General features: G+C 38.5%; 1 protein-coding gene and 2 long non-coding RNA genes across 3 annotated transcripts; 1 reads left to right on the forward strand and 2 right to left on the reverse strand.

The window, feature by feature from the left end:
* The first annotated feature begins 80 nt into the window (after window positions 1–80).
* On the forward strand, window positions 81–12189 carry LOC120475274 (sodium-dependent neutral amino acid transporter B(0)AT1). The gene is made up of 12 exons (XM_039665954.2): window positions 81–285; window positions 2637–2777; window positions 3016–3153; window positions 4458–4639; window positions 6408–6518; window positions 6613–6725; window positions 6957–7085; window positions 7368–7524; window positions 7990–8194; window positions 8654–8813; window positions 9848–10010; window positions 11457–12189. Exons 1-12 carry the CDS (start codon window positions 81–83, stop codon window positions 11592–11594), a joined length of 1842 nt encoding a protein of 613 aa, XP_039521888.2. The 3' UTR covers window positions 11595–12189.
* LOC120475277 (uncharacterized) lies at window positions 198–9928 on the reverse strand. Its single transcript, XR_005621906.2, has 5 exons — window positions 9790–9928; window positions 8615–8878; window positions 7968–8265; window positions 6603–6718; window positions 198–326 (listed from the first exon to the last, which is right to left on the reverse strand). It is a non-coding gene; the product is annotated as an uncharacterized LOC120475277 (long non-coding RNA).
* LOC120475278 (uncharacterized) lies at window positions 11494–14207 on the reverse strand. Its single transcript, XR_005621907.2, has 2 exons — window positions 13704–14207; window positions 11494–13610 (listed from the first exon to the last, which is right to left on the reverse strand). It is a non-coding gene; the product is annotated as an uncharacterized LOC120475278 (long non-coding RNA).
* Between the last annotated feature and the right edge of the window lie 41 nt (window positions 14208–14248).

A 14248-nucleotide genomic window follows, 5' to 3' on the forward strand; every position in this document is an offset into this window, starting at 1 on the left:
TAATAACGAGCCGGCAGTCAGATCCTCTTCGCCATCACACACACACACACACACACTATCGCCACCCCTGCAGTGTGAGGATGCGTCTGCGGCTGAAGCTCCCGAACCCGGGTCTGGATGAGCGGATTCCCTCTCACGCCGAGCTGGAGAAGCTGGAGCTGGAGGAGGCTGGAGAACGCCCGCAGTGGGACAACAAGACCCAGTACATGCTGACCTGTGTGGGCTTCTGTGTGGGGCTGGGCAACGTCTGGAGGTTCCCGTACCTGTGCCAGAGCCACGGAGGAGGTGACACACACACACTCATCATGCACACTGCTGCTTCTCACCTGGAAACATAGAAAAATTACACATGATGGCGAGCCAACACTTGTCATCACATGAACCAAAATAGACTTACTGGAGAAACTGTCTAAAATGCTGGGTTGTTTTAACCCAAAATTGGGTCAAATATAGACAAACCCAAAGTTTGGGTTAAAAATGTAATTAAAAAGTTGAAGTTGATTAAAATTTTGGTCCCACTTTATATTAAGTGGCTTTAAGTACTATGTACTTATATCAAAAAATAAGTACAATGTACTTATTGTGTTCAGGTTTATTTTAAACACTTCTGCTGCTGTTGAGGAGGTATACAGGTAAGGTTAGGGTCAGGTGTGGTGGTATGGGTAGTTTTAATGGTAGGTTAAGGTGTAAGGGAAGGGGCAACAGTGTAATTACAAATGTGATTACATAAATTAATTACAGCTGTAATGACATGCAGGTATTTTCAAAATATAAGTACAATGTGAAAACATGTATGTACACAATAATTCCATTGTATCAAATTATTAATTTCAATGCCACTTAATATAAAGTGGGACCAAAATTTTAACTTACATTTGAGTTTGTCCATATGAACAACCCAGCATTGTTTAGTGTGTGTTAGCCGTCACTCGACATGCTTTTAATTTACCCATCGCAAATAATCAGGAATCATTCGAAATCTTCACCGCAGGATGTGGATTTTCTTCTGAATTTGGAAATGGTGCTTTATAACCTTTTATAAGCTCAATTTTTGTGATATCAACTTCAAACTTGGTACATAACTGGGTTAGACACATGGCTTTGGGTTTCTGGCTATTATAGAGTCCAAATCATTTTGTAAAATTTTTTTTAGTTCAGTACAGTTTTGTGATATCAACTTTAAATCAGCTACTAAACCAAAGCCATGTGTCAGACCAAGGTGTACCAAATTTGAAGTTGATATCACAAACATTGGGCAAGCTCAGGGGGAAGTGTGTGTGTGTGTGTGTGTGATGGTGAAGAGGATCTGACTGCCGGGTCTGACATTGAGCTGTAAAGCAAATGTACTGAACACATTTTTTTTTATGCAGTCTAAAGTATATTTTTACAAAATGATTTGGACTCTAAATTTGCTATTCAGTTAAAGCCATATGTCTGACCAAGTTTTGTACCAAATTTGGAGTCCAAATTATTTTGTAAAAATATACTTTGGATAAAAAACATTCAGTTCAGTACATTTGCTTTACAGTAAACAATATTGCTTTACATCTTAATTTTTGAGATATAAACTTCAAATTTGGTACACAGCTTGATTAGACACAATGCATTCATTTTATGGCAAATTTAGAGGCCAAAATATTTAGTAAAATATATATACTGAATAAAATATAGTGTTTAGTTTAGTACATATGCCTTACATAAACTTAAACTTCCATAACTTTTTAAATTTACATTTTTTTCAAGTGCGTTCACTTTCTTTAAAAAGAGACCAACTTTAGCTATGTATTGCAAAGCATTCATGAACATTTAGGTTCGGATCTGACTGTGACGGTGAACAGGTTAAACAGGGACACTTATGTGCCGATGTGTCTTAAGAACTCGTCTGAACAACTAGCTATTAGTCAATGGATAATAAATCTAACTTTTAAGTCTCAAATTAGACAAATCTGCAATTTTATGTTAATATATTACAAGACTTGAGCAGTTCATGCAACTGGCCACAGAAGAGTCATTTAAGTCAATGAGTAATGGAGTTAATGGAGTAATTAAATATAGTCATTCAATAACCTGAGAGGATCCACCGAAGAAACTTCAAAAATAACTTATTTTTAGGAAAAAACTAAAACCGCCGTCACAATTAATCTTACAATCTTACATTCGAGGATTCTCACTTTGGATAAAAGTATTTACCAAATGCATGAATGTAAATCCTTTCAATAAGTTCTATCGCCTGATCAGTGTCAGTTTGACCCGCGTATTTTATGGTTAAAATGTCAGCTGTGCTGAACCGAAAAAAATATTTTTTAAATGAAAAGAGTTTTTCTCAACTACACTTACGTTTATGGAATTGGAAAACACTTTTATCCGAATGATAAAAAGTGTTCCAGATGTGAGTTTCAGAGCAGCTTCAAAGTCTCGACACGATCTAGCCGAGGAATAAGAGTCTGATCTAGACAAACCAGCGGATAAGTAAAAAAAAAAAACGTTGCTCGTTTTCGTCAAAAACCTTAATTTCTTTTCGACTGAAGAAACGAAGAAATGAACATCTCGGATGACGTGGAATCATCAGGAAATTGTCATTCTGAAGTGAACTAGGCCTTTAATTGTCTGATTCTGTGACTTTTCCTTTGTTTCAGGAGCGTTCATGATCCCGTTCCTGATCCTGCTGGTCCTGGAGGGAATCCCGCTCCTGCATCTGGAGTTCGCCATCGGACAGAGGCTGCGGAAGGGCAGCGTCGGCGTCTGGAGATCCATCAACCCGTATCTCACTGGAGTCGGTGAGTGTGAAAGCAAGACACCGTTAAAGGTGCAGTGTGTAAGTTTTAGAGCCATCTAGTGGCTAGGTTGCGAACTGCACCCAACAGAAGTTACGGTGGCCGACAGGAAGTGATGTCGTCGGTGAGTGTGAAGCGGATCCTCAGTTATCCTCGGCAGGAGTGTTGAGTTTCCAGTTTAGATGATATAGGCCTTTTCAAAGAATAGTGTTTCTCAGATCTCTTTGGTGTGGTTCCTCAGGCATCGCCTCCATGTTGGCCTCCTTCATTGTGGGCATGTACTACAACACCATCATGGCCTGGGTCATGTGGTACTTCTTCAACTCCATGCAAGACCCCCTGCCGTGGAGTCACTGTCCCGTTAATGCCAACAGAACAGGTACTTTGTGCTGGAAATAAGGTTGAAATTTCTCAATACCAGTTTTGATACTTGCAGCAAAAAATATTTTTACTGGAGGGGGAGGGATTTGATTAAGTTATGTTTCTATTACATGTATGTTATGTTCTTGTGTTAAATGTGTTGTAAAATTCTTTAAAAAAACGGTTAATCCAATCCTTGATTCTGATTGGTCAATAGCTGTGCTTTATCCATGATAAAACGCAGCTATGACCTCTTTACAATGACCTCATTGGAGCGTTGTTGCTGTTCACGGTCAGGGACTATTTTTTCTAGCGGAAGGAAGGCTTTTAGTGACTTTACTTCATGAAAGTTGCACTAATATATATTTTTTTTATTTAATATTTTTATTGTGTGGCAACCGTTTCATAAAAGCAATAAGGTACTCGAGGCAAGTGCTGTATGGTGAATAAGTGACGGCCGAAGGGGTTACTCCGCTCGCGTCGAGCCTAACAACGCCATTTAGCCGTTACTTATTCCCAATACAGCACAGCCTCTCGTACCTTATTGCTTACATAAAAATATGTCAGCAAAAATAATGTTACAATATATTGTATAACAATTATTGAAGACACGTAAACAGTCATTCGGCTGCTGTCACTTTAAGAACCAGTGGACGGATCCAATATGCTGATACACATCCGATATTCCCAACCTTACCTTAAGGTCCTTGCACACCGAGTCCGAAAATTTCGTATGCGATTTTACGTATTCGTGATTCGGTGGCTCTGAATTGTCAAAACACCATTCAAACTGCTAGCTACGGATGCGAAAAACGCAGAAAATATAATTTTTTAATGACGGATGAAAGTGTCGGAGGCGGCGTGCAAGTGTGAGTTCGTATTTATTTTTTTGCGAAAATTTCGGACGCGAATTTTGGACTTAGGCCTTAAGACGTAAACCAAGAGAATATTGTTTACGTATTTGACCGTTTAGCCGCGCACAGAAAGCGGCCTGTCAGTATGTGAATACTAAATATGAGTCATATTACACTTTTAATAACTCTTTTTAACCCGCTCTTTATTACTCATTCGTCCATTTCTTTATCACTCTAATGACTCCTGCACACTAAAAGCGATAAATGAACGACGTAGAAAATGTTCAATCGATTCACACTTTATAACATCGCCACGATATATACAGTATGTCAACATAAAATGACCACAACTAAAAAAATAAAGCGAAATAGAAATAATAGTAAGACCATCTCTGCCATGGAGATTCTCTGAAGAATGAACTGAACTTCTAGCGTTCTTAACACTGTGTGTGTGTGTCTCCCCCTGCAGGCCTGGAGTCGGAGTGCGCGCGCAGCTCTCCGGTGGATTACTTCTGGTACCGAGAGACTCTGAACAGCTCGAGGGCGATCCAGGAGTCGGGCGGCCTGCAGTGGTGGCTGGTGCTGTGCCTGTTCTGCGCCTGGATCGTGTTATACATCTGCTGTATCAGAGGCATCGAGACCACAGGGAAGGTGAACACACTCGATATTCAGTAACACATTTTTTACCTTAAAATAATGTTTCCAAAATCGTATCCGTGGTTCATCAAGCCGTAACATTTATGCATCCCCATATCTGCTATAACCACACTATGCAAGTTTGCCAGATCGGGTCGCGTTTCTGTAGTTCGAACGAGACATAAGAAAACTACAAATTTGACTTGCTTTGCGTCAAACGTTACAATAGTCATTATTTCGTTTTTCTTTGTTTCTGATGTCGCAACACATCATACTTTAATGAAACGTGGACGTTTTTTATTCCAAAGCCGGCGCTGGATAAACAGCGATCGCGCATCCGACGACAGCGGTAACGGACAATTCCACTTCCTACCTGTAGAGGAAAAGTTCATTATTGTTGCTTTAACGATCAGATGAGGACCAAACTTGAACTGAATTGAGCTGAATACTGACTCTATTGACTTCTGTAGAGCTGCTTTCGATTTTGTTTCATAATAGACTTTTTGAAAGTTATTGAACTGAATCAACATTGAACTTTACTGAGTCGAATGACTCTAAATCAAACGCAGCTCTACAGAACTCAAGAGTCATTCGAATCTAAAGTTCAATGTCGATTCAGTTGAATGCTGCAAATTTCATCAGTTATTAAACTAATTTAATTTCATCTACAAAGCACAAGACAATAGTGTCAATTCAGATTCAATGTTGATTCAGTCAATAGTCATGTGACTCATTAAAGTTCAATGTTGATTCAGTTCAGTTCAATTACAGTCTCAAAGTCTAAATAGAATTTGTTCCATAACTGATGAAGTTTGCAGCATTGACAGATATTGAACTGAATCAACTTTGAACTTTACTGGGTCGAATGACTCTAAATCAAACAGCTCTACAGAACTCAGAGTCAGTCGAATCTAAAGTTCAATGTTGATTCAGTTCAGTTCAATAACTGTGAATGCTGCAAATTTCATCAGTTATTAAATTTCATCTATAAAGCACGAGACAATAGTGTCAGTTCAGATTCAATGTTCATTCAGTCAATAGTCATTCGACTCATTAAAGTTCAATGTTGATTCAGTTCAGTTCAATTACAGTCTCAAAGTCTATTATGAAACTAAATCAAATGCAGTTCCACTGAGGTCAATAGTTTCGACACGGTAATTGAATTGAACTGAATCAACACTGAATCTGAATTGACACGATTGTCTTCTGCTTTGTAGCTGAAATCGAATTTGTTCCATAACTGATTGACAGATATTGAACTGAATCAACTTTGAACTTTACTGAGTCGATGGACTCTGAATCAAACGCATCTCTACAGAACTCAGAGTCATTCGAATCTAAAGTTCAATGTTGATTCAGTTGAATGCTGCAAATTTCATCAGTTATTAAATTTCATCTACAAAGCACAAGACAATAGTGTCGGTTCAGATTCAATGTTGATTCAGTCAATAGTCATTCGACTCATTAAAGTTCAATGTTGATTCAGTTCAGTTCAATTACAGTCTCAAAGTCTATTATGAAACTAAATCAAATGCAGTTCCACTGAAGTCAATAGTTTCGACACTGTAATTGAATTGAACTGAATCAACATTGACACAATTGTCTTCTGAATCAACTTTGAACTTTACTGAGTCGATTGACTCCCGTAGAGCTGCTTTTGATTTAGTTTCTTAATTGACGAACTGCAACATTGACACTGTTATAGAACTGAATCGAATCAACACTAAATCTGCTTTGAAACGATTTATGAAGTGCTGTAAAAACTGCATACTTGTCTCTGTAGGCTGTGTACGTGACGTCTACGCTGCCGTACCTGGTGCTGACCATCTTCCTCATCAGAGCTCTGACTCTTAAAGGCTCTGTGAGCGGCATCAAGTTCCTCTTCACTCCAGACGTACGTTCAGCAGATAAACCTCACGCTTGTATTGGAGGAGGAGTTAGCCACGGTCTACTCTCCCTCAAGCCTGGGTCTGCTTACCTGTTTCCAGGTGAATGAGCTGATAAACCCCACGACGTGGCTGGACGCTGGAGCTCAGGTGCTGTTCTCCTTCTCTCTGGCGTTCGGAGGACTCATCTCCTTCTCCAGCTACAACTCTGTGCAGTGAGTGAAACACAACACACATCCCTGGAGTTCAGGAAAGAGCTTTTGGGAAACTATTCAGACAATAGATACCATTTTTTATATTTCTTTACTAGTGTGATCAAAAACGGAGTTCTGCTAATTCTTAATACCACTTTCTAAACTATAGCGAATAAACTGATAATGTGAAAAATGTTGAAGCTGTGTGAATATATTGGTTTGACTGTATATTTCATCATATTATTCCATCAGTAATAACTGTGAGCAAGACGCCGTCACCATTTCCATCATCAACGGTCTCACATCGGTTTACTCTGCAACCGTCATTTACTCCATCATCGGCTTCAGAGCCACGGAGAAATATGATGAATGTTTCCAGAGGTGCGTCCTTCACTAACCAAGTCTGTCTTGATCATCAGATCCTCATATTAGAGTGATTTCTGGAGGATCATGTGACACCGAAGAATAAATAGGAATAAATGACACTTCACTGGATATTCACATAGACAACAGATGATTTACATTAGAATAATATTTCACTTTTTTTACTGTATTTCTGATCAAATAAATGCAGCCTCAGTGAGCAGGAGAGACCATCTTACCAACCCCAAACTTTAACTCGTATTATAATCTGAGTGTTAAAGAAGCGCACTTTCCCGACAGCAACATCCTGGCACTGATGAACACGTTTGATCTGCCGGAGGGAAACATCACAGAGAGCAACTATGACAGCGTTCTTCAGCATCTCAACAACACGACACCAGCCGTCATTCAGGAGCTCCAGCTCAAGACCTGCGACATCCAGACCTTCCTCAGTCAGGTGTGTGTGTGTGTGTGTGTGTGATGACATCCAGACCTTCCTCATAATCATAAATGTGTCTTGATCATCAGATCCTCATATTAGAGTGATTTCTGGAGGATCATGTGACACTGAAGACTGGAGTAATGATGATAAATTCAGCTTTGATCACAGGAATAAATTACACTTTACTGTATATTCACATAGAGAACAGATGATTTACACTGGAATAATATTTCAAATTTTTACTCTATTTTTTGTATTTTTAATCAATTTTTTTTCTTTTAAAAATATTAAATATATATATATATATATATATTTTTTTTTTTTTTTTTGGACTGGTAGTGTATATAATGTCTTTCAATAAGTCAAGCCCTTCCAGCACGTCTTCATGAATATGGCTGTTTTCAAGGGTTTTCCAGGACTGAAATGTAAAACACTGTTATTGAGGTGCGTGTACGAACCCTGTCCTGTGATCTGCCGCAGGGCGTCGAGGGAACCGGCTTGGCCTTCATCGTGTTCACCGAGGCCATCACCAAGATGCCCGTCTCTCCGATCTGGTCCGTGCTGTTCTTCATCATGCTCTTCTGTCTGGGACTGTCCACCATGTTCGGGAACATCGAGGGTGTCGTGGTGCCACTCCAGGACCTCAACATCCTCCCTAAGAAGTGGCCCAAAGAAGTGTTCACGGGTAACCCCTCGACCTCACTTGCGCAGTTTGAAGGCTAATGGAAAAGGAGGTCTAATGACCCATAAGGCCATCTAGAATCATGAAATATCATGTGTTATTATTATTTCTCCACAAGAGGTCGGCAAAGACACCCAATGTGAGATATTTAGAGCTGAATTAAGAGTTATGCATGAATGAGTTATTTTGAATTCAAGTTGAAAGAATGTGAGGAGTGTGCTAAATTACTATTTATATATTACTATTTATTGATCAAATCTAGTAATTTAGAGGTAAATAAAATATAAAACAAAAAAAATTCTCCTCAGAAATTGCATGAAAATATAGAAAAAAATGAAGTATAATTTCAGGGGTCAAAATTATGTGTTACAAAGTGCGAGAGAAGGAGGTTTTTTATCAGTAATGTAAACGGCTAATGTGAACCTGAACACTGCAGTGTCGCTCATCATGTCGTGTGTGCAGGGCTGACGTGTGCAGTGTCGTTCGTGACGGCGCTGGTGTTCGTCCAGTCCTCGGGGAACTACTGGCTGGCCTTGTTCGACGGCTTCGCTGGCTCCATCCCCCTGCTGGTGATCGCCTTCTGCGAGATCATCGCCGTCGTCTACGTCTACGGCATCGACAGGTCGAGTCAACGGCACAGCCACATGTTCCTACAGTAGATGTTCCACCAGTGCACATTATTAAACGCTGAAAATAAAAGTGCCATATTGGGATTAATGGTTCCGTGAAGAACCTTGCATCTTTCCGTTCTTCAAAAGGTTCAATATAGTGGAAAAAGGCTATTAGGTTTATTAAAATGTAAAGAAAAAAAAAGGTTCTGTTAAGAAATGATCACTGAACGGTGCAGAACGAAAAATGGCTCTTCAATGTTGCCAGAAGCCATTTACAGTAACTGCACTGACTCCGCCCAGCATTGCCTGATTGGACGAGAGGAAACTACAAAAGAAACCTGTCTCAAATAATTTTTCTCCCTTTTCCCACGGGATATGTATGGAAGCTTGTTCCCATGACTGAATAAAAAGTAAAAAAGGTAATTGCGACTTTTTCCCTGAGAATTGCAAGCGATTTTATATCTCGCAATTATGACTTTATAACACAATATCACATATATCATGCAATTGGGCAATATAAAGTGAAAATTGTGAGATATAAATTCGCAATTGTGTGATAAAATGTTGCAATAATATTTTAAAATGTTGACAGAAATGGAAACAAGCTTTCAAACGAAGAGGCGTTTATATCAAATAAAGTTAATATAAAGAACTGCTTAAAGGGGTATTTAATACTGAGATTAAGGGTTGAGAGGGTAGTAATATCATTCCTAAGGCAGCATCCATTTATGATTTTAAAACATATAATCGTATACACTGAAAATGTTGTTACTATTGCATATTGTTTTATAATATACTACAATTCACTAAGCTGCAAAACGCATCTAGCTACTACTTGGTGCAAATTAAATACATTTAGTTGCTCTTTACTTTACTAATTCATTTCACAATTTTTTTTTTTTTTTTAATTTTTTGGCCAGTTCCAGTTCATGCAATCTTTTCGTTTAATACCATATTTGCAAGAATACAAATTGCATTTTTTATCACCTTTTGTATTCATAAGAGGAGAACTGAGGAGAACGTTAACGCTGCTGTTCATCTGCAGGTTTAATGAAGACATCGAGTTCATGGTGGGACACAAGCCCAACCTCTTCTGGCAGGGGACGTGGCGCTTCCTCAGTCCCATCATCCTCCTGGTCATCCTGATCTTCTACTTCGTCACGACCGTCAGCAAACAGCTGACCTACAGCGTGTGGGACCCCGAATCCGTACGTCCCGTCCTCAGGAGAACCACACACACCGCTACACCCATCACAGATGCGGAAGCAAATAACAACATGACACGAAACGGCAAATTTACACTTGCTCTCACAAGAGTTTAGAGCTCAAAATTATTACTTTTTGTTCTCACAATTTCAACATATCACAATTAGGCTGCTTTTGTTTTGTTTTCACATGGGATAAAAAAATTGAAAGGTAATTGCGACTTTTTATCTCACAATTCCCTTAAAATTTCACGTTTATTTCCTACAACTGCATCTTTTCTTAAAAATGTGAAAAAGAAGTCAGAACTGTTATGTATAAATAAACAGAGTCAGAATTGTGAGATTATAAGTTTCAATGATCTTTTATCATGTGTTTTCCCCGAGGCGGATATAAGCTTTAATGGGGCGAGCGATGAAATCACATCACCAACTTGAAAATGAGCAAAATATGAAATGCTAACATATTTTCCCGTCGTCATGCAAAACTCCCAATAATATGGAAGCGTGTTCACACCACAAAATAAAACTTTTTATCTCGCAATTCTGACTTTTTTTCTTGCAATTGCAAGTTTATATTTCGCAATTCTCACAATTGTGAGATATAATCTCTCGATTGCGACTTATAAAGTTCAATTCTAAGGAAAAAATAAAAAAGGTAATTGTGACCTTTTTAATTTATAACACACAATTCTGAGAGATGTAAACTTGCAACTGTGAGAAAAAAAAGCCAGAATTGAGAGATAAAAAGTCGCAATTACTTTTTTAATTTTTACCGTGTGGCGTAAACAAGCTTCCATGATCACGTATACTCCTGGTGGAAAGACTGGATTTCATCCACAGACTCGGTAAACGTAACCGTGCCTTTACTGTGAACGATAATCGTTGCTCGTTGTTCTTAATAAAAAAAACTTTTTGGGTATAAATCAACTTCCAGTGGATAAAACCAATATCCATGTTGACTATCCCGTTTCTAAGGGAACTCGTTTCTGGCACGGAATAAAAAATAATTAAACATACGTAATTGCGTGTCCCCCCCCCCCCAGAATCTGCCGCAATTCTGATTTTACAATTTGCAATTGAGAGTTTTATTTTTTTTTACTTCTATTATTTTAATTGCTTCTATTTAAAAAAAAAAAAAAAAAAAGTTACAATAGCGAGATGTAAATTTGGAATTGCGAGTAAAAAAATTGATTGTGAATTTTTTAGCTTGCGACTTTTTTCTACGAATTTCGAGATATAAATTCACAATTGCAAGGAAAATTGCGAGAATTGTAAACTGCAATTACGTTTTTTACTCCATGACGGAAACGAGCTTCCATATGTTTGAGTCTTATTACATCACATATTACAGAAGTGAAACGGGTTAAACACAATTTACATCGACTTTAGATACTAGAACCACAGCTCATCTCTCTCTCCCTTTCTCTCTCTCTCTCTGACTGAACGCAGGATACCTTCCCCACGCTGAAGGAGGTGCAGTACCCGGACTGGATCAGCGCCGTCATCTTCGTGCTGGCCGGGATCCCCAGTCTGAGCATCCCCGGAGCCGCCATCGCCCTGGTTCTGTGGAGACGCTGCAGGAAGTGAAAGAGAACGAGAGAGAGCGTCGTTTCTGAAAAACAGGAAATAAGTGTCAACACAATAGCGTAGTTTCAAGGCTAATTAGCTTCATTTCTATGGGAAACATTCGGAACAATCAACGTGCAAAAATAAACATATTATATTATAGACTTACAAAATCACATAAAGGAAGAATGCAATATAAATATGTATAAAGTGTATATGACAATTAATAATCCTAAATTTGTATCCTACACTCCTGTCATGTATATAATCATTTTCCAACGATGTGATTGATGTACTGGGTCTCTGGGAGGTCAGGTCAGATAAGGTAGGCCAATATCAAAGGGCAGTAAACGGTAAAACGATTTACGCTACAAACCAGTGCGTTTATGATTACGAAAGTAAATTAATTTAATTTGATAACTCATACAGTTGCTGCAATATCGTTGACTAGCATAAGGGATTGTTTTCAGCAACTGGAAGCGAACGAATCCGGAAGCCACGCACTGCTATTATGCTAATGTAGAAACATTATAAAAACACATTTAAAAACTATCACAATTTGGTTAATTATAAGGCATTCAAAGTCATGATGAGATGAAAGTAGAAATTCTGACATTGTTGGTTTGAAAAAGCCTGACCAAAACAATCGAAGAAGCTTATACACTTTCGAGTTTAAAGTTTAAAGTAGTTTTAAAGCTTAAACGAATAGACAGATTGCTAAGGTGTTTTAGCATGTTGCTAACAAGTTCCTAGTATGAATTAGCACAATGCTAGAATGACTTAGCACGCTGTTAGCATGAATTAACAGATTGCTAACATGAATTAGCACATTGCTAACGTGTTTTATGCTGCTAATATGAAGTAAATTGCTAATATGTTCAACAAGTTTATCACATTGTTAAAACGTTTTAACATTTAGCTAATTAACACACAGCTAACCTGATTTATCACAATGTCACACATTTTGGTTGCATGATTTAACATTGCTAACGGGTGTGTACATTGTTAACATGTTCTAACATTCTGCTAACATGAGTTAGCATGTTACTAGAACATTTCTAACATAAATTAAAATATTGCTAGCATGTTTTAGCATATTGCAAACATTAATTAGCATAATGCTAACATGTTTTAACAAGGCAAGCATGTTGTCCTTGGCTAGTTGTTGCTACGCTATAAGAGTTGTTAGATGTTTTGACCCTATTTATTTGGGATTATTACTCAAAAAGTCCTAATCATGCCATTAAAATTTGTATTATTATGACATAGAAAGTTGAAATTATTACTTTTATCTCATAACTAGGCTAGTCTGTCATAAGTTTGTCTGCCATAATAATAATGTGGATAGAAACAGATCCTGTACAGTAGCAGATTGTTGCATCATATCATTTCCTTCACTTACAGAACACTCTGTCCTTACGATTATAGCTCTTATCTTTCATTGTTAAATTAATATCTATCAGATTTATCTGAAATGTTGTGTTCTCTTTGTTTCTAATAGAGACTTTATATTTTATTGGTTGATGTGTCAGTGTTGAGCTTACGGCGTTATGACTTTACAGCCGGTCAGCAGTGCGATCAGGAAGATAACGAGAGCTTCCCGACGGCAGGAATATCAGTTTACTGTAAATCTGGGAAGGTTCATGTAAACTCTACAGTAAATCACTTACTCTACAAACACTGGTTGAACTAATTTGCTTATTTTGCTTTATTTAAACCTATGATAAACTAAAAGTACACACACACTCTCAGTGGAGAACATGAGATGTGCTAGAGTTCAAGACCGTCTGTGTGTGTGTGTGTGTGTGTGTGAGAGAGAGAGAGAGTTCAGGACCGGCTCTATCAGTGTGAGCTCACAGCGCCACCAGCTGGAGACTGAGAGTCCATGCACGAGTTTCCCTGCAATTTAAACTGTGTGTGTGCGTGTGTGAGAGTGAGAGTGTGTGCGTGTGTGTGTGTGTGAATGGAAATAAACTCATCCTTATTGTCATCTCGTGAGTGTGGAGTCTCCTTCAGTCCGGCACAGATGTTACTGAGCTATAGAGATAAACAAACTCTTATCAGTCACTCGCCATCAACACAACAGATGATGTCATGAGCAGCTAATCGCCTAGCAACCAGCCAAAGTACCCTAGCAACCAGTCGAGCTCCAGCGATGTGTTTGTGATGGGTTCATGCCTTCCCTATGATTGACCCCGTCGGCCTCTGGGAACTGAGCGTCTGTGTAACGATGATCACACACAAGTTATGAAGATCTCGCTTTCTGAGTTATTCACTGAAGCAACACATTAAACCGTGCAACTGAATTCAGTCGGTAACACTTTATCTGACAGGCTCGTGTTACACACACTTACTATACGAATAACTGTAACTTAAGCATAATTACAGTACCCGCAACTAGCCCTTTAGTAAGTACATGTTGTTAATTAATGTTACCCAGTTCATTACAGCTTAAAATAACCGAGAGTAACAGGAACACCTTCAATAAAGTGTTTTTCCGCGCTTCCCGAGTTCTAGAAAGGACTTTGTTTTGAGCAGAATGAAATAAAAGCGTAATGAGGCCTATAAACCTTTGCTTCACAGTTAAACATGGATGTGAACGTCATTCCTGCTCCGGTTACACATTAAACCCGCTAGAAACGAATTCATCCTCACACCTCCTGTTTGTACATAAC

This window comes from Pimephales promelas, chromosome 18, assembly GCF_988280905.1.
Source record: "Pimephales promelas chromosome 18, fPimPro1.hap1.1, whole genome shotgun sequence".
In the NCBI taxonomy this organism is placed as follows: domain Eukaryota; kingdom Metazoa; phylum Chordata; class Actinopteri; order Cypriniformes; family Leuciscidae; genus Pimephales; species Pimephales promelas.